We start from the raw sequence: 20,792 nt of genomic DNA, 5'->3' as shown, positions 1-20,792 counted from the left end.
TCGTCCTTATAGTCCAGAGTTCTCAGTTATAAAAAGGTTCTGATTCTGAAAAAGTAAATGTTGTGAAGAATTGCAAAGAAGGAATTTATTTTAAAAGTCTGGATGTTGAGGTATCTTTTTCCTAAGCTCTGGAGTAAGAGGAGTCTAGAAATTCAGTGTCAATAGAGAAGTTTCTCAGAAGAATGTGAGCAGTTCCAAAGGAAGAAGACAAGGCCATACCTTGGTTACCAAGGAGGTCCTCAAGGAGATGCCATGCAGTCAGACCTTCTTAAGGCAATACACTTCATTCTAGTTTACAAAAAAATTTCCATTTTAATTTTCACTGAGTTACAGTGGGATTCACTGGCCATTTTGTGGGCCAAAGTACTATAGAATTGACACAGTACCAATGTATAGCATGGGAGCAAGCCAAATCTCGATTTGACATCCATTGGAGAACACACATAGGAGATAGAATCTTAATGGAGAAGGCTTCATGAAGTGTTGGTACCTCTGTGTTCACCAGAGGATCCACACAGGAGAGAAACCATAGACATGTGACATATGTCATGAGAGATTCATCCATGAGTTATACTGCATGGTCCTAAGAGGATCCATATGGAAGAGAAAACATACCATTGTAGATTGTGAATGCTTCAGCTGCAAAAGAAATCTCAATACTCCCCAGAGAATCCATTTAGGCACTAAACCATTTGAGTGTCTATAGCAATGCTGTGAAATAGAAATACAACTTTCGCCACAAAGGCAAGCTACATATGTAATTTAGAATTTTCCAGTAGCCACATTAAAAAACCAGAAATAGAAGATATTAATTTTAATAATATATTTTATGTAACCCAATATATCAAAAATATTATTTTAACATGTAATCAATACAAAAAATTATACATGGTATTTAATATTCTTTTTTTGTGTCCCAAAGTCTTTTAAATCTAGCATGTATTTTGTACTTATAGAACATCTGAATTTGGACTAACCATATTACTAGTGCTCAGTAGCCACATGTGGCTGTTACTGTATTGGATTGTGCAGGTCTACTAAGTGGTCAAACCTTTTGTCAGTTGGAAAACTTTAAATGCCATAAAAAATACACTGAGTAACATCTCACATAAATGCCACAAATGATACCTAATTAAGTCCAAGTAGTGTTCTAACCCAAAAATAAAGTTAACATTGATTTCTAATCAACTATGTTCTGAATAGTAAATGACATAGTAAAATAACTTAGAAGAGTGCTTAACTTATGGTAATGCTCAATAAATGTTAACAAGCATAATTAAACAATAATTACTTTTTGGCTGGGCACAGTGGCTCACACCTGTAATCCCAGCACTTTGGGAGGCTGAGGAAGGCGGGTCACCTGAGGTCAGGAGTTTGAGACCAGCCTGACCACCATGGTGAAACCTCTGTCTACCAAAAATACAAAATTAGCCAGGTGTGGTGGCACATGCCTGTAATCCCAGCTACTTGGGAGGTTGAGGCAGGAGAATCACTTGAACCCAGGAGATGGAGGTTGCAGTGAGCTGAGATCATGCCGTTGCATTCCAGGCTGGGCAACAAAAATGAAACTCCATCTAAAAAAAAAAAAAAGAATTACTTTTTAAATTTAACAAATAGTGGGTTTTTTGTTTCTAAGATTTTTTTTTCTATTTTCCAGGGAGCTCTTTAAGAAAGGCAGCCTATTTTTCTTTTTGATATGTTTATCCTCTTATCTCTTACAAAAATAAGGAAAAAATTTAAATTGCTATTCCCTTTCTATTAGCTCTGTTTTAATGGGAGTTATTTGCTCTGATTGGTTCCCTGGCCCACTTTTTAGAGTGGCTGATCCATTTCATATATTTGGTTATTTTTCATGGTCTGCTAATATTTATAAATGAAAGATTTGGTCATTCGGTGCGGGTAACCAATGTGGTCACTGCTTGAAATTATGTGGGCTAATGTTTGTTTTTTCCTGATTGATTTTCCCCCAAGAGTATGTAGGCAGATGATTGATAAGTTTGTGGTTTGATTCTTTGGCTCCATTTCTTCTCCTTTAAATGTGTTGGATGGGTTTGGGCTGTACTGTAGAATGAGTTGAGTGCCTGTGGGTGGCTACTGTTTAATCTGGGTGGCAAGTATTAAAATTATTTTAAAATGATAGGATTAAGCACCTTATTAGAATATTCACTTTTTATCTATAACATTTAACATGCTATATTTCTTTACAGAAATACACATGGCTTGATAAAAGCCATTATGAAGTTACTACAAATGCAAGCTCTTAAGGAAGGACAAGGTGGGGAAAGGAATATTCAGAATATATATACCATTAGGTAAGCCTTTTCTCTTTTCATTTTTTTTCTTAAACAAATATGAATTTTTAATGAAATTATTAACTGTGACATGATAATCCATTAAGAATTAGTTATTTAATTCAGCAGGATATGCACACAGTGATTGTGGGTGTTGACCTCTCAGGAAGTTAGCATTTCAAAGACTCAGAGAATTGAGATAGAGTTGACAACATGATGAGTATCACCAGTGTGTGTTTCAGGGTTGCTAATTTGGAATTGAAATCTTTTACCCAAAACTTAGATTATTCTGTTTGCTCTAGAGTATGTAACCATCTTCACAGTACTATGAAAATGGAAGACTTCCTTTAACAAAGATACTTAAAGCAGAGGGGATTTAGGTTAGGCAGGTTGGTAATCTGCCTTACTATAAAAAGCAATAAGAGACTGCTATTTCCGAGTGACTTAGGCCAAGGTCAGTAATTAGGAGTGTTGATTTGTCTTTTCTTTGTCATCTGTAGAATGTAATAAGGTAGAATTGTTTTAAAAAAATAAAATATACACAGCAGCAATAATACTACAATGCACTGGATTTTCTTGGGGGGGTTGTGGTCAAGGGAGAGAATCATACTCCCTTGTGAAGGTGACCTTACCTATTGCCTTGAAGGACCCAGGAAGCCATCTCTTAAGAGAGGGGCTCTGAGTTAGCAGAGGACTCAGAAGATGCATGTAATCAGTGTATGTTGCCCTAGGAACTCTGTTCAGTGAGGCATTCAGAATGTGTTTGCTTCAAAAGAATGACAGCATGGAACCATAAAGAAGGGCGTTGATTCATGTGGTGAAGATGGCTTACATGGGCTACGGTGATGAAACAGGGAAAGGAAATGAGGTGCTTTTGTTGTGAGCCACCACTGAATTGATCTTATAGCACCTTTAGTCTTCAGTATTTGACACCACAGGTATCAGAAGTGCGAGAGAGTTTGTCTCCAAAATACAGAGGAGTGTCTATTACTTACCTGTATTTATAGTGCTTTCTTTTTGATAATAAGTAAGTAGTATCTCATATACTGTATATGGGATGGTCTGTGTCATGGTATATCTCATATACCATGATCTTTCCTATAATTTTTAGTGATACTTGTGATCTCTTATTTTTACAAGGATATTATTGTTTAAGGCAATTTTTTAAGCAAGGTCAAGATTTGCATTTTATATTTTTTTCTTAACATATTTTGTGAATATCTTCAAACATACAAGTTGGAAGAATGTGGTACAATGAATTAACTGATTTATTTTTAAGGGAAGCAAAAGGAAATTTTTTTTTTTTGGAAAATACTATGAAAACTTGAGGTGTGCAGAGTAAAGCTTTCCAAATTGGTAAACATGCTTTTCTTTTTTTAAGTAGTGGTGTCCTTTGTGATGTAAGGGTTTATTCTTTATCCATTGCCTTGACTAGAATTGAGCCTGCAGAGTAAATGAGCAGATGTTAATATTTCTGGATAAACATCTGCACTTCCTCCTTTTTAGAAAGAAATTCAAACTCTTGGGCTAGAGTTCAGGATAGAAAATAATTCAATTTAGTTGTTGTTAAGAGGGGCTTATTTTTAAATAGGGAAGCTGTTGAAGTTTTTAATTGAAATTTTTATGTAACAGTTTTATGGAGATATAATTCACATATGACTGACCCATTTAAAATGTATGATTCAGTGACTTTTACTCTATTCACATCGTTATGCCACCATCACCATAAGCAATTTTAGAACATCTTCATCATCCCCAAAGAAATTCCTTACCAATTAGCAGTCACTCCATATTTTCTCCCTGCTCAGGGAAGTATTTTTAGTTCAATGGTTCCCAACACTGGCTGCTCATTAGAACCACCTGGGTGTGCTTAAAAAGTGACAAACACGGGAACAATCAAATACCCTAGACAAAATGAATCAGAATCTCTGTCATGAGGCCTAGTGGTTTTAAAAGTGTCCTAGGTGATTGTCATTCACAGTGAGTACAAAATGGTGTGTCAGCTGCTCTAAAATGTGCATCCTAATTACTTGGGGACCTTGATGAAGTGCAGAATCTTTTTCCTTAGTCTAGTGTGGGCTCAAGATTCTTGTCTAACAGGCTCCCAGGTGATGCTGCTGTTGCCCTACCACACTATTGAGTAGCAGAGCTACCGCAGCATCAGCATACCTGTGAAGAATGCAGAACCTTGGACTCCATCTCAGAGTGCCAGAGTCAGAACTGCATTTTAGAAACATTTTCTAGGTAATTTATAGGCACCTTAAAGTATAAGAAGCATCAGTTTATATGATGGTAAAAAGAAGTTTTCTATGATGCAGAGAATTTGGGTTACTCATTTTAATTCTGATTGTCTTCACCATGTGCAATTGTTAGACCTTTAATTATCTGTAATGTTTGACCTGTTAATTCATTTTTTCCTGTAGTTGGTTCTTTTAACTTCAGTCTTGTTTCAAAAGGCAATTGGTGCAAGGTGTGGATAGGAAGACTAGTTTGAGAAGCTGAAAAGAATTGGATACATAGGGTTGTCTTTAGATAACGTGGCACCTTAAGAGGTCCATAATCAGTCACCTGAATTGGCATAATCCGGTAATGTTTATGGAGAGCCCTTATGTGAATGACCGTTTGGCACTATAAATCAGTAGAGTGTAATCGAGTGTATAAGAGCCTTAAGTTCCTCCAAGGGGGATTGTGGATGGCAGAAACAGAGGAGAGGTGAGCCTGAAGAGCATATTCCCCTCAAGAGAGCTATGATTACCTGAGTCAAGCATAAAATTGTCATGCTGTTTTAGAGCCTTCTTTGCCACATGTTGGTTAGCAATATCATCCAGCCTTAAAGAGGCAACTGATGAGCTGTGTGTGAAAGCATAAAAGGGATATGAGAAACTTAGAACTCCACTGAGAGGTATTTTCTGGTTATTCTGTAGGATTAATTTAAAATAGTATGACAAATAAATGTAAGCTTTCTGGGCATGCAGCTAATCTGTGTTTTTATGGTATTAAGCGCTATGCCAGTATTCAGTTGGGGCTTAAGTATTTCTTACTTCCTTTTCTCCCAATAGCTGATTAATTTGAATTACAGTACAACAGAATACTTGGTCATCTTACATGGTCTGTGCTGAACCGAGTAAGTTGTACCAGTATGGGAGTGGACAGAAAAGGAGAGATATGAGAACCAAGAATATTAGGCAGTGACTTCCCTTAGCCCCTCTGAATTTTATGACGGAGCTCTAGAGATGGTGTTCTTTTTATTGTACCTAGAGCTTAGTGGTTTTCACACTTGTCTTGCATAAGAACCACTGGGGCAGTGTGTTGAAAGTACAGCTTCTGAATCCTACTTGCCAGAGATTCTTACTCATTCAGTAGGTTTTGTGTGAGACTCAGGAATCAGCATGTTATCCAGTTGCTCAATGATATGGAAATATGTAATTTGTGGATTACACATGAGAACTATTGCTTCAGTATCTGGGAGCTTGATGGTACCATATGTGAGCTTCAAGGTTTCCCTTGAGGTAGACTAGACGGGATCTTGGGTGGCTTAACCATGCCTCCTTTTCTCTATTTGGGTGGCAAGAAGTCTATATCTTTCTAAGTACCAAGGCACCAAATTTGTCTTACATGTGTCAATCGTGGACAATAGAGAGGCCAAGAGCAGAAGCAAAGAGTGACTGTAAAGGAAAAGCAGTCCAAAGAGAGCAAGCCAACTTTGGATGCTAGAGAGAAAATGTAAGAGATCATGGATTTGTTCAATGAAAAAATTCTGTGGCTCCAACACATGTTAGTGTTCTTCATGGTCAGACGGTGGGTAGGTGGTTGTGGGAGGAGGAGGGAAAGAGAATCTTGAACATCCTCTTAGAAACTGACACTTGTTTACTGTGCATAAGGAGCTCGTCTTTGGAGTTTTTAATGTCTGGAACATGGCCCAGACTTGTGCATTTTTAACACGAGATTTGAATGGAGGTGGTTTACTGACCAGGCTTTGAGAAACGCTGGATTAGAATCATGTGTAGTTAATACAGTTCATATTGCTTAACTGGACCCTCCTTTCTAAGCAGTCTTTTCTTTAGCTTTGTGGCTTAAACAAGATTTGGCATAGATATTTAAATAGGGCTGCAACTCTCAGTTACCTTTGTAACTGGAAGCATAGTGCAGTACATTTGGCTACTGTGAATAGCTAAAGAGCATATGCCAAGTATAAAACTCTAGGCCCATGAGTCTCAACTCTGGCTGCACATTAGAGCCCTCTTAGGAGCTTTGAATTATATAGATGATTGGCCTTTACCCAGAATGACTGAAGGGTTGGTCTGAGGTGTTGGTATCTTTTTAAAAGCTTCCCATGTGATTTCCAGTGTGCAGGTAAGGGTGGAGAACTGCTGGCCAATTGTTGCCATGAAACAGTGGGACTTCATTGTTGCCACATGTTCAGATTTTTCAATATAAATAAAATTTTTATTTGAAATCTTTTGACTGAATGCTGATAACCAATTCAAATTTTTTAAAATGTAGGGTAGGTAGACAAAACACATCTGCTTACAAGATGCAATCCATGGGCAACAAGTTTGTGACCTCTGATGCAGGTACTATTTTCAAGAATTTCAGAAGCCCCTTTCTAGTTATACTAATTGATATATTTTTTAAACCACTATGTGGTATCGTTTAGTTCACACTTTCTTTTTTTCTCCCTTTTTTATTTGGTCTGAATTTTCTTTTGTTTAGATAGAACCCGTCTTTTCTGTAACACACTTATATTTAAGTTATTTAAACTTTTTTTTTTTTTTTTTTTTTTTTTGAGACAGGGTCTCACTCTGTCACCCAGGCTGGAGTGCAGTGGTGCAGTCTTGGCTCACTGCAACCTCTGCCTCCCAGGCTCAAGCTATCCTCCCACCTCAGCTTCCCCAGTAGCTGGGACTACAGGTGCTACACTACGCCCTGCTAATTTTTTGTAGAGACAGGATTTTGCTATGTTGTCCAGGCTGGTCTCGAACTCCTGAGCTCAAGCGATCCACCTGCCTTGGCCTCCCAAAGTGCTGGGATTACAGGTGTGAGCCTTGGTGCTGGGCCTATCTAAACATTTTCTAATATCGATTGTGCAGGAAGTGGGGCAGAGAATCAATATTTGGCTGGTATTTTGGTTGCAGGGAAGAATAACTAAATTTTCATGGGTTGTAAAGTATTAGAGGCTAATTTTCTTATTTGCTTTGTAAGATGCCATTTTCCCCATGAAATTATATCATGTGCTTTTGCTTTTAATTTTTTCTCTGCATATTCATATTACGGCAATCTTTTAAAGATCTCTCTTCCCTCAGCTAAAGTGAGGAAATAGCTGTGAATTCATGAGCAGTAACTGCTTGTTCCAGAATTCGTGTATTTTTTTGATGTGCCAGACAGTGGCTGACATGCACAAATATCAAATGTTAAGAATCTTATTTGTGGGAGGGTTTGGTCTGGTAAACATCAAGCTGTACTTTCTGAAATAAGGGAATATTAAATGTTTGTGGCAGATGGTGTGCTCTGAAGTGGGCAATTAGGCCAACAGTAATGGATGATTGTACCCTGAGTAGATTAAAGTTATGCGCCCTATGTTTGTATTTGTTCATCTCTTTGTGTAGTAGTATGTAGTTTATTTGGAGGGAGAGTTAAGTTTGAGGACTTAAAGATGTATATCCTAAAGACTGAGATATTTTGTAATTCATATTGATTTTTTTCCTTATCACTGAGGGCAAATGCAGTCATCCCTTAAGGCCATCAAATAAAGAAAAGCAAGAGCAAGCCCAAGATAAATGCTGATTTAACTGCACAAAGACCAGTTTGCGGTTGTGGATATCAAAATGTAGCTCCATTTTTAATTTCAATAACTTGCTTTTTAAGCATTGTTTTTGCATTTTCTCCTATTGTCTGTTTTGAAGGAAGACACGGAGCCAGCTGCATGAAGAGTGCAGGAAGAGTGTTTCAGACGTAGGAAAAGCAAGTGCCCAGAAGCTTGGCCCATGAGAGGAACTAACAGGAGGCAGAGTGGCTGGAGTTTAGTGCTCTAGGGAGTATGAGGCTGGGACATTGGCTCAGGAGAGGTAGGCATGGGCTAGAATATGCAAGGCCATGGCAAAGAGTGGGTTGTACTTAAAGAGCAGTGGGAAGTCATTAAAAACGTTTCTTTTTAGCTTACTATCTTGAAATAATTTTAAAGTTCCAGAAAAGTTACAAGAATAGTACCAAAGACTCCCATGTACCATGTACCCAGATTTATTAGTGATTTTGCTCTTTGCCACATTTGCATTATCATTATCTCTGTATAATTAATAAAAAACATTTGAGAGTAAATTGCATACATTCAAGAATGTGTTTTCTAAGAACAACGATATTCTCTTATATAACCAGAATATAAAATTGAACATTGATATTACTTTTTATAACATACAGTCCATATTCCAGTTTTGTCCATTGTCTCAATAATGTCCTATCTTTTGCCTTTTTACTTTTTAATGTATGAGATCTAGTTTAGGATCACATGTTGCCTTTGGTTGCCATACCTTTTTAGCCTTTTAACATCTGGAACTGTTTCTCATCCTTCTTTGTTTTTCATGATGTTGGCATTTTTGAATTCCATATAAATGATGCTGTGTCCTTCTGAGGATAATCACATGTGGAGGTACTGGTGTCCATCTTGCCTCTCATTTGGGATTTTAATTTTGGTTACCCAGTCGAGGTGTTGTGTGGTTTCTGTACTGAATAGTTATCATTTTTTTGAACTAATAAGCAATCTGTGGGGAATACATTTTGAGACCATGCAAATATTCTGCTCCTCATTAAGCTCAGTACTCCCAACCAGTTTTCACTGTGATGACTACAAAATGGTGATTTTCCCAACTGCACCACTCCCTTTATGTTTATTAGTGGCAAAAGAGTTTGCTATATGGTTTAGAGGTGGAAATTACTATTAAGCTATCAATCAAGGATGTTAAGGAGATAAATCAGATTCTGATTTGGACTTATTTTCTAAGGGAAATCCAAGTTAATTTTTTTTTTTACATTAGCAGTATACTTACGCTGCTGATACATGTGCTTTCTAAAATCGAAAAAAGGTTAATTAAAAATAATATGTGGCTGAGTTAAGTTTGATATATTTTAAGTGCCTTTTTATTGAGATATAATTTACATACTATAAAATTCACTCTTAAAGTGTACAAATCAGTAGATTTTATTATGATCACAAAGTGATGTAACCATCATCACTGTCTAATTCCAGAATATTTTCATCACTCCAAAAAGAAACCTCATACCCATTATCAGTCATTCCCCAATACTCTATTCCCAGCCCCTGGAAAACACTACTATTTGTGTCTTTGGATTTACCTTATAAATGGAACAATACAGTGTGGCGTCTTTCACTTAGCATAATGTTTTCAAGGTTTCCTTCATGTTGTAGCATGCATCCATACTTCATTCCTTTTAATCTATTCCATAGATATAAAATTTTATTTACCCATTTGCATTTTTAGTGTTTTTTTGCCTTTTATATATATTTTAAAGGTAAACTACTTTTTGTAAGTTACTGAAAATGAACTGTAGTCCTTAGAGTAGTTTAGTTGTTTTTCATATCTAGATACATTTCATTATTATATTTACTATTTCTCAATGATGTTGCTCATCCTCTAACTCTTAAAAAAATCGACTGTCAGCTATTATCATATGGCTTTGTTTTCAAAGTGAGCATTTTGCTTTTGGGGGGTTGATTATTTCAATACTTGAATATATTATCTGAAGGGATCTCCTGAGGTATAAATGTTTGGTTTTACTTAGCATAATGTAAGTATGACACCTCTACAATCAAGCTGCCATAAGGGATTGAAACCAGTGGAATACATTAATGCAATAATTAATTTTATTTTTATTTTACTGAAGTTACAAAAACTTACACTCAGGGAGCCACCATTTCTGGACAGAACATATCGTATAACTTTTTTTTTTTTTTTTGGAAATGGTCTTTGTAGTGTTTTTGAAAGCAGAAGTTCTAATGAGACTGAATTGTAGCAACTACCTTAGATATATTTAGGTTTAATTTACTGGTATGTAGCCTTTTTTGGGAGGGTAGTCAGGACCTTCTTTAAGAATTACATAAAAGTTTTGGACTTTCTCCTGTTATAGAAAATGTACACCTGCATATATACTAAAAATTTTACATATGGTTTCAGTGGGCTTGTAGGAATCATTATAGAAAAATCAGAGAAAGAAGATGGGAAAGGATGTAGTCAGATCCGCTCCTGAAAAAGCCCAGCAGAGTTAAGGATAAAGAAGAAGATAGGAAAGTAATTGAGAAAACATAGCCAGTAGTACTTTGCAAGGGCCATCTGTCTCTTTGCAGTTCCATTCTTTCTCTCTAGCTACATGTTTTGCTCCTGTTTTCATTTCCTCTTTTCCTTCCTCTTTTCTATTCGGGAAAGTCTTTGTTCACAATTTATGGGTCGAATCACCTGGGGTTTACACCTAGGATTTACTTTTAGAATAAGCTGCACCCATCATACAGTCTTCCAGTTAGCAGTAGCCACCAGAAAACACTTTATATGTCTTCTAATTGTAGATGTTTAATTGAAAGATTGGTATTATAGTTTGCTGATAAATGTCTTTAAGGCCACAAAAATGTTGTAATTTTTGCTTATTAGCCTATTTGTTTGTCTCTAAGTGTCCCCCCCACCAAGTGATCATAGCACACAACTTAATGAAAGGAAGGTTGTGGATCCCTAAGTACATTTATGTTTCCCCCTAACCAATTACCTTGTACTTAAAATAGTTCCAGACTTTTGATGTTGTCAGGCACCATTGCATTAAAACCCTGGCCCTCTAAAAGGGATTCTGAGAAAGGTTCATTGTTGGGGGAGAATCATTGTAATAGGAAGTATATTTTCAAAGAAAGGAATCTTATACTGTCTCTGCCTTATAGACTCAAAGAAAAGATGTTGTCACTCAAAAATGACAAAATTACAATTGCTTTGCTCCAAGTCTTTTTCTAGGAGCTTATGTAGGAAGGATAAAGATGCATTTGTCTTAAAATTATGTTATAGGATCTACAGAAATTCGCAATTATTGTTTAGTTTTTCCTTTTGAATTATTATTTCTTTTTTATAGTAATATTCATGGTGGAGTCTTCATAATTTTATATTATGCATCTTTTAACTTAAAATCTGCAGATTAAAAAAAATCTCTTTTTAGCTTCTAACCAGCAGTTTCAAATCAAAATTCAGAGCAGGTAGAGAAATGCTTTTAAAATGCATATTTGATGTAGTAAGTGCTATGCAATGCTTCTGAAAGCGCCAGGGTCACAGCTGCATACATGAAAATGCATGGTGACTGCAGGCATTGTTTCCTCACACAGAAAAGGCAATCTGTGTCTGTCGCTGAATTTATGATGTAAATCAAATCATAGCTTTCCTATATTCAGAGATGTAACAAGAAGGTTGAGGTGACCTAAAGGTTACAAATAACTTTTGCTTTTTGATTTGCCTACCACAGAGTATTTTTTTTAACCCCCTCATTTCTATTAGGATAGATGTATTTATACTTGGAAAGGTGAATCCAGTTACATATTTTATCATTGCCTCTGCTAGTCTGGGGGAACTATGCATTTATCATTCATTCCTTCCTCACTCCGTTCTGTTAGGATACATGTACTGTACTGCTCTGTGCTGTTGATGATATTAATAAAGAGTGGGAATATTGAAGTATTAGGTACCAACTCTGTGTGCATCCTCTGTGCTTTTTTTCTCTGAACAGCGTTGACTTTGGGACAATGTGCTAGAGGGACTGTGATAAATTGACTTCCCATGATCCAGTTTATTTTGTCATTTGCAACAACATGAATCAACCAGTTTAAGAGTTTAAGAAGGTGATTTGGGGAAAGTATGTGTGTGATAATTACATTTATTGTAGATAGGCATTTGGCACTGAAAGGGAAACAAAAAGATTAAAAAGACACATACCTAGCTTTCATACTGCTTATGCTGTAATTTAAGAGACAAACCTATCCTGATGATAATCATAATTGTACCCACTTCTGTAGTTCTTCTATTTGCTAGGTATTAAATGCTTTACTTAAAATAGCAATTAAAATACTTGTAAATCACGAAATGGGGAAGTGCCAAAGAATGTACAACAAATTGGATCATCTATTGTAGAACAACAACAACAACAACAACAACCCCCCCCCCCCAAAAAATGCACACAGTAAGAGAGACATTATAGGCACTAGAGACCAATGAAGGGTGACCTGGTTGCCTGGTTTGTATTGATCTTGATCTTTAGAAATAATGTCATTCTCTTTTAAGGAGAAAGCAGAATCTATTGGCTATCTCAGGAGTTAGAAAATTCTGATTTAAAAATTTCTGCGGACATAGCACTTTACTTCCTTCTGAAATAAAAAAATAGGGTGATTTATCTCTGAGCTAAAAATAGAAGTCCTTTTTTTTGAGGACTTAGGTTTTATTAGACATTGGACTTAGAGCCATTTAAGCTTGGGATAGAATTATTAGTAGCTGAGAGCTGCCATCTTTAATACTTTTTGCCTTTGCAGGGTTTGTTTGCATCTGTAGTCCTGAGCAGTACTAAGGTTAGGGTGTTAATGGGTGGCTTGGGTTATACAGTATTCGCTCTGGAAGGTATTTAGTCTGATTGCCTTATTTTATTATTGGTGAAGAAACTTTGGCCAAGAGAGGTTGATTCTCTTGCGTGAGATCACGTGATTTGTGGCAGAGCCAGGATGTAAATTTGGAACTTTTGATTCTTTTAATTCAGTTCTTTTCCCTCACAATTTTATCTCACCTCTCCACTTCTATTTTCTGAGATATGGACATGGCTACATAATAGTAAGTGATTCCAATAATGTTCTGTAGTCACTGCATATATTAATATAAATAATAATAATGATGATAATGTGTCATGTTTGTGTTTATTTTTTCAAAACTTGTATAGCTTATTGTCTGCTACTGTTAGTTTTATTTACAAGTGATCGGGCTGATTCATCAGCCCATCTATCCTTTTGAATAAAGCGTTGTTAGGCAACATAACTTGAATAGCCGGTTTGGGGATAATTAGAAATTTGAGGCATGACTCAGGTTGTGTTTTGGCATTTTTCATACCACATTCTCCCCTTTTTTGATCAGTAATGCTTCCAATTTAAAGTTGTTAACTTGACTCAGTTAAACTGTGGATCCTTTCATTTACCTTGACCTTTCTCAGTTGGATATATCTGAAAAAATGGAAAGGCTAACAAGCAGTGGGTGAGAGGAAGAAAGTAAAGAAAAATCTTGAGTAATCCATAAATGTAATAATCAACTCTTGAATACAGCAAGACTGAGCTATACTTAGCTTTATTGAATTTTAAATGCTCTAATTATAATATTTTAAGTAGGAAAATAACTTCATTTTCTGTCATATCCAAATTAGCATGAATATTCTTTAATGCCCTTTATTCTATGTTTTGTAAAGGAATGATTTTACATTTGTTTTCCATTTTAAGGCTTTTAGTTTCTACTGTGTTCTGTTACTCTTGTGCATCCAGTTTGATAACTATATTTCCTTAAGAAAATCACAACTTTGATCATGATTGATTAACTACTTTTCGTTCAGTGTAAGGAAAGGTGAAAGTAGAAAAGTAGAAGCATAGTCTTTTTTTTTTTTTTTTTTTTTAAACAGTTCGGGATTGGTGCAATGCTTTCTTCAGTGATGGGCCTTCCATAGTACTTGTCATTTACTCAATGCAGTGATTCTTGACCAGGAACAATTTTGTCCTCCAGGGGATATTTGGCAATGTCTGGAGACAATTTTGATTGTTATAACTAGGAGAAATCCCACTTGTATCTTGTGGGTGGAGGCCAGGGATGCTGCCAAATGTTCCATCGTGCATAGGATAACCCACACAATAAAGAGTTATGTGGCCCAAAATGTCAGTAGTGCTAAGACTGAGAAACTCTCATGCATGGGCAGTTGTGCAATGAAGTTTATTGAGTTAAAAAATACATCCGTTCTATTACATGAGCCTAAGGCTTTATGGATTATTTTATATATGTATTACATACCAATTTGATGACTCAAGGGAGAATTTAGCTCTTTGCTTCATTATGATTAAGGTATTAAAATTGTGGCAATTATAATTGATTATAGGTTAGTATACTTAGTTGAAATAGTATGTTAGTAATCAAATAATCAAATGCTGATCAACAGGAGGATTCAGTGTTCTCCTCTTATACTTACCTTTTCCCTCAAGCTTTTCAGCTTCTTGGAATCAATATTGTGTATCATTACCTGCAATATTGCCACTGAGATCTGACATAATCAGTTTTTTGAAAAACTTAATTATCTAGATGTCTAAATCAGTAGTTAATCTTTATGATCCCTATCCTACTATATTTTACTTAATCTCATTTTTTGAATTTAGGTCTGAGATACTAAATAAAATCTGCTGAATCCAATAGCTAGCAAAACAGGCCTTCAGCATCATGCAACAAAGCTGGGGTGGCTCCCTCGGTATGCATAAATGTAAATTATAATAGAAATGTTTGCCATGTATACATCACTTTTAATCCCATTTTATACTGTTTTTTATTTCTGTTGACCTTATTCAATTTGGACAAAACTGTGTATTTTAAAAAGGAGATAGATCCTTAGTAGTTTTTTTGGTGGGGTGTGAAGGATAGAAGGGAGATGACTTATAAAGGAAGAATATTAAAAAGCACTTCAGTGCCTTGTGGTAACTTGTTGAGTTTTCTTCTTAAATATTTGTAAGTGCCACCATTATCTGGAAGATTAATGGATGATTATATCTGATACTCTTTATAGCAATATGGTTCTTATCAGAAGAACCCAAAGCTGCTGAAATAATTGTAGGTACTGTTTCTGCTATTTCTTCCTTTTTATGTGGTGTTTTTTTGTTTGTTTGTTCATTTGTTTTTGGTGGAGACTGGGTCCTGCTGTGTTGCTCAGGCTGATGTCAAATCCCTGGCCTCCAGCAATTCTCCAGCCTTGGCCTCCCAAAGTGCTGGGATTACAGGTGTGAATCACTGCTACTTGCCTGTTTTGTGGTTTTAATTGAACATGACCTGCTGAACTTTCAATCTAAGAATTTCATCTGATGTGACATACCTGAGAGGCTTTTAGGATTTGTAATATTTTTCTTAGTATTTGTGGCAACCAGAGTGGAAGCAAATTCTAGGTAGATTTAACTGCCAAAGGGTTTGGAATTGGGAAACATGAATGATTTTGATATGATTTCTGAGTTTTGGCATTAAAAGTTGCTTGGAGTGATCCCTTAGCAATGATAGCATTCCCATCAGTCAGAAATAGCCTGTGCTTTAGCAAACAGGAGGCTGCCAGCATGTGAAGTTAGTTAGTACATGATAGGTTAGGTGAGGTTAAGAAGAAATAAAGAGATAGTGTTATACCCAGAAACTGTGTGGTAGTGTCAGAGAGGTGTTTCATGTGTGTTTCAATGTGATAGATCTACTGTACTCTTCTGTTTTTAAAAGAGAAAAAAACATAGTACATTTGCCACCCCCAACACCCCTGCAGTAGTTTTTACTTGTAGCAGTTCTGAATCCTGGCAACATACTAAAATTACCTGTAGAGTTTTAAAAAATTGCTAAGGGACAAACTTCATTCCTAGCAAGTCTAAGATAACAGACCTGGACATTAGTATTAGGATTTCCACAGCTAATCTAACTTGCAACCAAGATTAAGAAACACTGCTTTATAGCAGTGCATCAGAATTTCCTGCAGGGCTATTTATTAGGTCCGGGCTAGGGCTTGAGAATTTGCTTTTCTAACAAGTTCCCAGTTGATCTTACTAGTAAGGCATCATATTTTGAGAATCATCATGAAGGCAGTCTTAAAGAATCATTTGAGTGTAACTGATGGTCTGATAGTCACTGTTTTTTGAAAAATCGTTGCTGGAGATATGTAGTTGGGTTAAAATTAAAATTAAAGAATAGCATTATGTATGTGGTTCCTTTTATGCTAAAAAGATTGATCTTTTTGTATTGTTTGCATGTTTTTACAATGAGCATTTTAATTTTTTTTTTTTTTTTTGAGATGGAGTTTCGCTTTTGTTGCCCAGGCTGGAGTGCAATGGTGTGATATCAGCTCACCACAGCCTCTGCCTCCGAGGTTCAAGTGATTCTCCTTCCTCAGCCTCCTGAGTAGCTGGGATTACAGGCATGCGCCACGATGCCCGGCTCATTTTATGTTTTTAGTAGAGACAGGGTTTCTCCATGTTGGTCAGGCTGGTTTCAAACTCCCAACCTCAGGTGATCCACCCGTCTCGGCCTCCCAAAGTGCTGGGGTTACAGGCGTAAGCCACTGCGTCCCACCTTACATTTTATTTAAATATTTTCTTGGCGGAAAAAGCCACATAAATAATAACTAAAAATTTTATAGTACTTAATAGTTTAAAAAGCTGACCAATTTGCAATTATTAGTAGAGTAGCCTTTTTGAACTATTTAAAATAACTCATGGTTGTGCTTTTTTTTTTTTTGAGTTAAACCCCATTCTTTGAGAATCCAAATTTCAGATTTTATGTTTTATATAGTCTCTTTAGGTATCTTAATGGAAGTAGCTCAAATAAAAGGATTCATCTGCATTCAACAGAAATTTTATGCATCCTCAGTTTGGTTAGTTTGTTGTTAAGATGGAAGGAATATTTCCTTTTTTCTATTCTTAAATATGCTGGGAAACACAGAACTATACAATGGGAATAATGAAGTGGAAACAGAGAGGGAGAGACAGGGTTGGGGTAAGGTTGGAGGAAATGGAAATTTCCAGGCTTGGAAAGAGAGCAGCAGTAGCAGGAGGAGGAGGTGGCCTGTGACCTCTAGGAATGAAGGATCAAGGGGATGGATATGAGAGAGCTCCTGGATTCAGGAGCTTGGCCAGAGTTACAGAGCTGTTAAATGGAAGAGCCCATTCCCAAATCTGGATCTCTGAGGCTCCTGGGTCCATTTTGTTTTCTGCAAAAATGTTAGGTAAAGGCAGGGAGGAGAGTCAGTTCTGATGAACCAACTCTGCAACAAATGGAGCAACTGATCATTTTGTGACAATTATGAATCCTGAAAAAAGTCTCTAGATGATATTGGCTTCTTTGCTGCTATATTTGGATATTGAAAATGTGTAGTCTTGAACGACAGCTTCCCATGTGACTTTTTGTGTTTTTCAGAAATCATCCTCATCCTTTGATCACTGTGCTTGAACACAGACCTGATTGCTGGCCAGTATTTTTGCAGCAGCTGACAGCGTTTTTCCAGCAGTGCCCTGAAAGGTAATATAAAATTAAAATGTAAAATAAAGTGAGGGAGACAGAATGGTATATGCCAATTTTAGAGCTAGAGTTTTTTTTGTTTTGTTTTGTTTTGTTTCTTTTTAGCTGCTTTGATCTATAATGTTTTCTCTTGAAGAAACATCCTAGAGCAGGTTGTAGTTTTCTATTTTCTTTTAAAGAGTAAAAGAAAAAAAATACCAGATTTATTGGTTGTTGAAATGTTGAATATGAGAAAAGCTGTTATTAAAGAAGTTAAACATTGGTAAGTGGTTAGGGAAGTTGGCTAGAAAAATTCAGTAAGCTACATATCTTCTATGTACACTATACATATAGAAGATAGGTTCTTCCCCCTGGAAATTGGCTAATAAGTTAGTCTCTCCATTAGAAAACTGCCAATTGGGATAAAGTATTACTGCCAAGTGGGATCAAATAGCCACCATATGTGCAGTTAGTGTACTTTCACCAAGGCCTCTTGATGGTCCTCAAAGCTACTCCCTTTTCTTCTATCCTTACTACCATGACACTGGTTCAGGGCCTCATTGTCTCTTGCTGTGGCTCTTGCCACCTGTTCCTAACTGGTGTCTCTGCCTCCAGTCATGTCCTGCTCAAATCCATTCTCTAAACATTCCTCAGAAGGATATATCAAGAGAGTGAATCTTACAGTATCACTCCCGTGCTTAAGTCTCTGTGGCCGTGGTTTTCAAACTGCAGTTGCAGTGCATGGGCTAAGCATGGAGCATGTTCCCACCCCTTCAGCTCTGTTTTCATAGCACTTACTTGTTGATATCTTATGGAAGCTTTCTATGGGAAAACAAAAAGGTTTGGTTTCTGAAACAGTTTGAAATTCCCTGGACTACAGGATAAAATCTAATATGTCATAGTAGGCTTAGTAAATAATGTAATTCCAATCTGTCTCACCAGCTTTATCTTTTCTTATCTTCATCTCAGTTTATGCTTTAGCAGTACACTGACTTGCCTTGTGTTCCACACAGGAAGCAGTGCTGTTTCCTTCTCTCCATGTTTTTACTTACTGGTACCTACTGTACTCTCTTGAAACTTACCCCACTCTCTTCCTGATAAATTTCTTTATTTAAAATCTCTGTTTAGGCATTTTTTTGCCCTAGGCTCTTTTCTTACTAGAAGCTGTATTAGGCATGTCTCTTGCATGGTTATATAATACCTTGCAGTTGTGACATTTTCATAATTACTCTCCTCTATAAACTGTGAAACCTTCTTGAGGGCAGGGACTGTGTTTCATATTCTTTGTATTAATGATGCTTGGCACATTTCTAGGTGCTTTATAAATGTTGAATTTCTTTAAATGAGGACCGTGGATTAGAAAGGCTCATGAGGACCCTGGATTAGAAGGGCTCAGGTAGTGGTTTGTAGAGTGCCTTAAAATATATAGTATCACTACATACTTAATATCATCACATAAGGTTGTGATAAAGATACCATTATTCTGGGTAATGCCTGAGTTATAGTCACCATGCCAGATACATTCATATTTTCTTGCTTTTGAAGGTTTTATAATATCTTATAAATATAGTTTCTTAGAACATCATTTCTAAGTCCATAACTTCAGTTTTACGTAGAATTTCGAGGCAGGATATACTGCCACTGGAAGTTTTAAAGAGATATAGGAGACTTTGTGTTTTAGTCAGTTTGGGCTGCTATAACAAAATACCGTAGACTGGGTGGCTTATAAAAAGCAGAAATTTATTTCTCACAGTTTTGGAGGCTGGGATGTCCAAGATCAAGGTATTGGCAAATTTGGAGTCTGGTGAGGACCTACTTTCTGGTCCTCAGAGGGCCATTTTGTGTCTCTATCCTCATATGGTGGAAGAGGCAAGAGACTTCTCTGACACTTTTTCTGTAGGGTCACTAATCTCATTCATGAGGGCTCCATTCTCATAATCGCATAATCTCCCAAAGGTCTCACTTCCTACTATCTTGGGGGTTGGGATTTCAGAATATGAATTTGTGGGGGACACAAATATTCAGTCCATAGCACCTTGTACTTGGCTGCTAGTGAGGAAAATTTATGTTAACAGTTGAATGAATAGCTCAAAACGAACATCATTATCATCCTGTCTTCCCTCATGTAGGACTGCATTTTCAAAGGTAAGACATTAATATTTACTAAATAAGACTTTGTTCAACTCTGTCAGAAACAAACAACAAATCTGAAGAAATTTATAAACACATTTGTTTAATGAAATTTCTCTCTGTTGTTAAATAGATTGAATTGCTTTATAAAAGATGCTGCTGCTGCTGCCACGCTGCTTTTGTTATTGAGCTCATTTATAGGTTAATTCTTAAGAATGCATAACTTTTCCAATGCTTTACTTAGTAAATAATAAATGTACTATTTGGTTACTTTTATCTCAAGGGTGTATTATAATTGGGACTTAGAAGTAGTTATTCTAATTTAAGTTGTCTAGATATCATAAGGAAAAAATGTTAATTGACTTTGGTTTATTTACTGTTAAGCTTTTATTGACTCATTTCTTTTACATAAGTTCTCAGGTGTTAGAGTATGCTATCTAGAGCCATTTGAAATTCTAAATTATTTTGTATTTATTTGCAAAGAATAATTTCAATAGCCTCATTTTTATGTTTGTACTATAGAATTATTCCTTGTAGTATGAAATTGATAGTTCTGGCTGCAGACTTAGTTTCCTGAGATATAATTTTAGGGCCAGTTAACTCAGTCTGTTGTTGTTTAGAAGGTAATAGAGCTACTCAGGGTGCTGAGGCTTGAGAATCACTTGAGCCCAGGAGGCGGAGGTTGCAGTGAGCGGAGATTGTACCATTGCACTTCAGCCTGGGTGACAGGTTGTTAATTTAATAAGAATATGAGTAATGATTCACAACTTCGGGAAGAAAGCAAAACAGTAGCTAGCTATTTATGTTCATTTTTAATATTATATATATGTCCTAAAATGACAGTATATGTTCATGCTAGATTTTTTTGGGGGGCATTATAATTATTATTTTTAAGATATGGGAGTCTGCTATGTTGCCCAGGCTGGACATGAACTCCTGGGCTCAAGTGATTCTCCTGTCTCAGCCTTCTGAGTAGCTGGGACTATAGGCATGCAACTCTGCACACAGTATTTAGGTATATTTTATAATTAAGTTCTGCCTTTATTTATTGAAGGCCTATGATTTTAACCTTTCAGGAACTGAGAATTTGAGAATGGTA

General features: G+C 36.3%; 1 protein-coding gene across 4 annotated transcripts in view; it reads left to right on the top strand.

Moving 5' to 3' along the window:
- The window catches only part of FOCAD (focadhesin), a 314,136-nt gene that overhangs the window by 61,443 nt on the left and 231,901 nt on the right, over positions 1-20,792 (top strand). For 3 of the 4 annotated variants that reach the window (XM_077966008.1, XM_028835129.2, XM_077966010.1), the window contains 2 exons: positions 2,208-2,312; positions 17,483-17,584. In XM_077966008.1, the coding sequence (XP_077822134.1) occupies positions 2,208-2,312; positions 17,483-17,584 (207 nt within the window). Of the gene's footprint in view, positions 1-2,207; positions 2,313-8,194; positions 8,357-17,482; positions 17,585-20,792 lie in introns of those variants that run through there. The other variant, XM_077966011.1, reaches the window with a different exon arrangement.

The sequence above is a fragment of the Macaca mulatta genome, chromosome 15 (assembly GCF_049350105.2).
Source record: "Macaca mulatta isolate MMU2019108-1 chromosome 15, T2T-MMU8v2.0, whole genome shotgun sequence".
In the NCBI taxonomy this organism is placed as follows: Eukaryota; Metazoa; Chordata; class Mammalia; order Primates; family Cercopithecidae; genus Macaca; species Macaca mulatta.
Note: the sequence above shows the minus strand (reverse complement) of the source record. Positions and strands in the feature narration are given on the sequence as shown.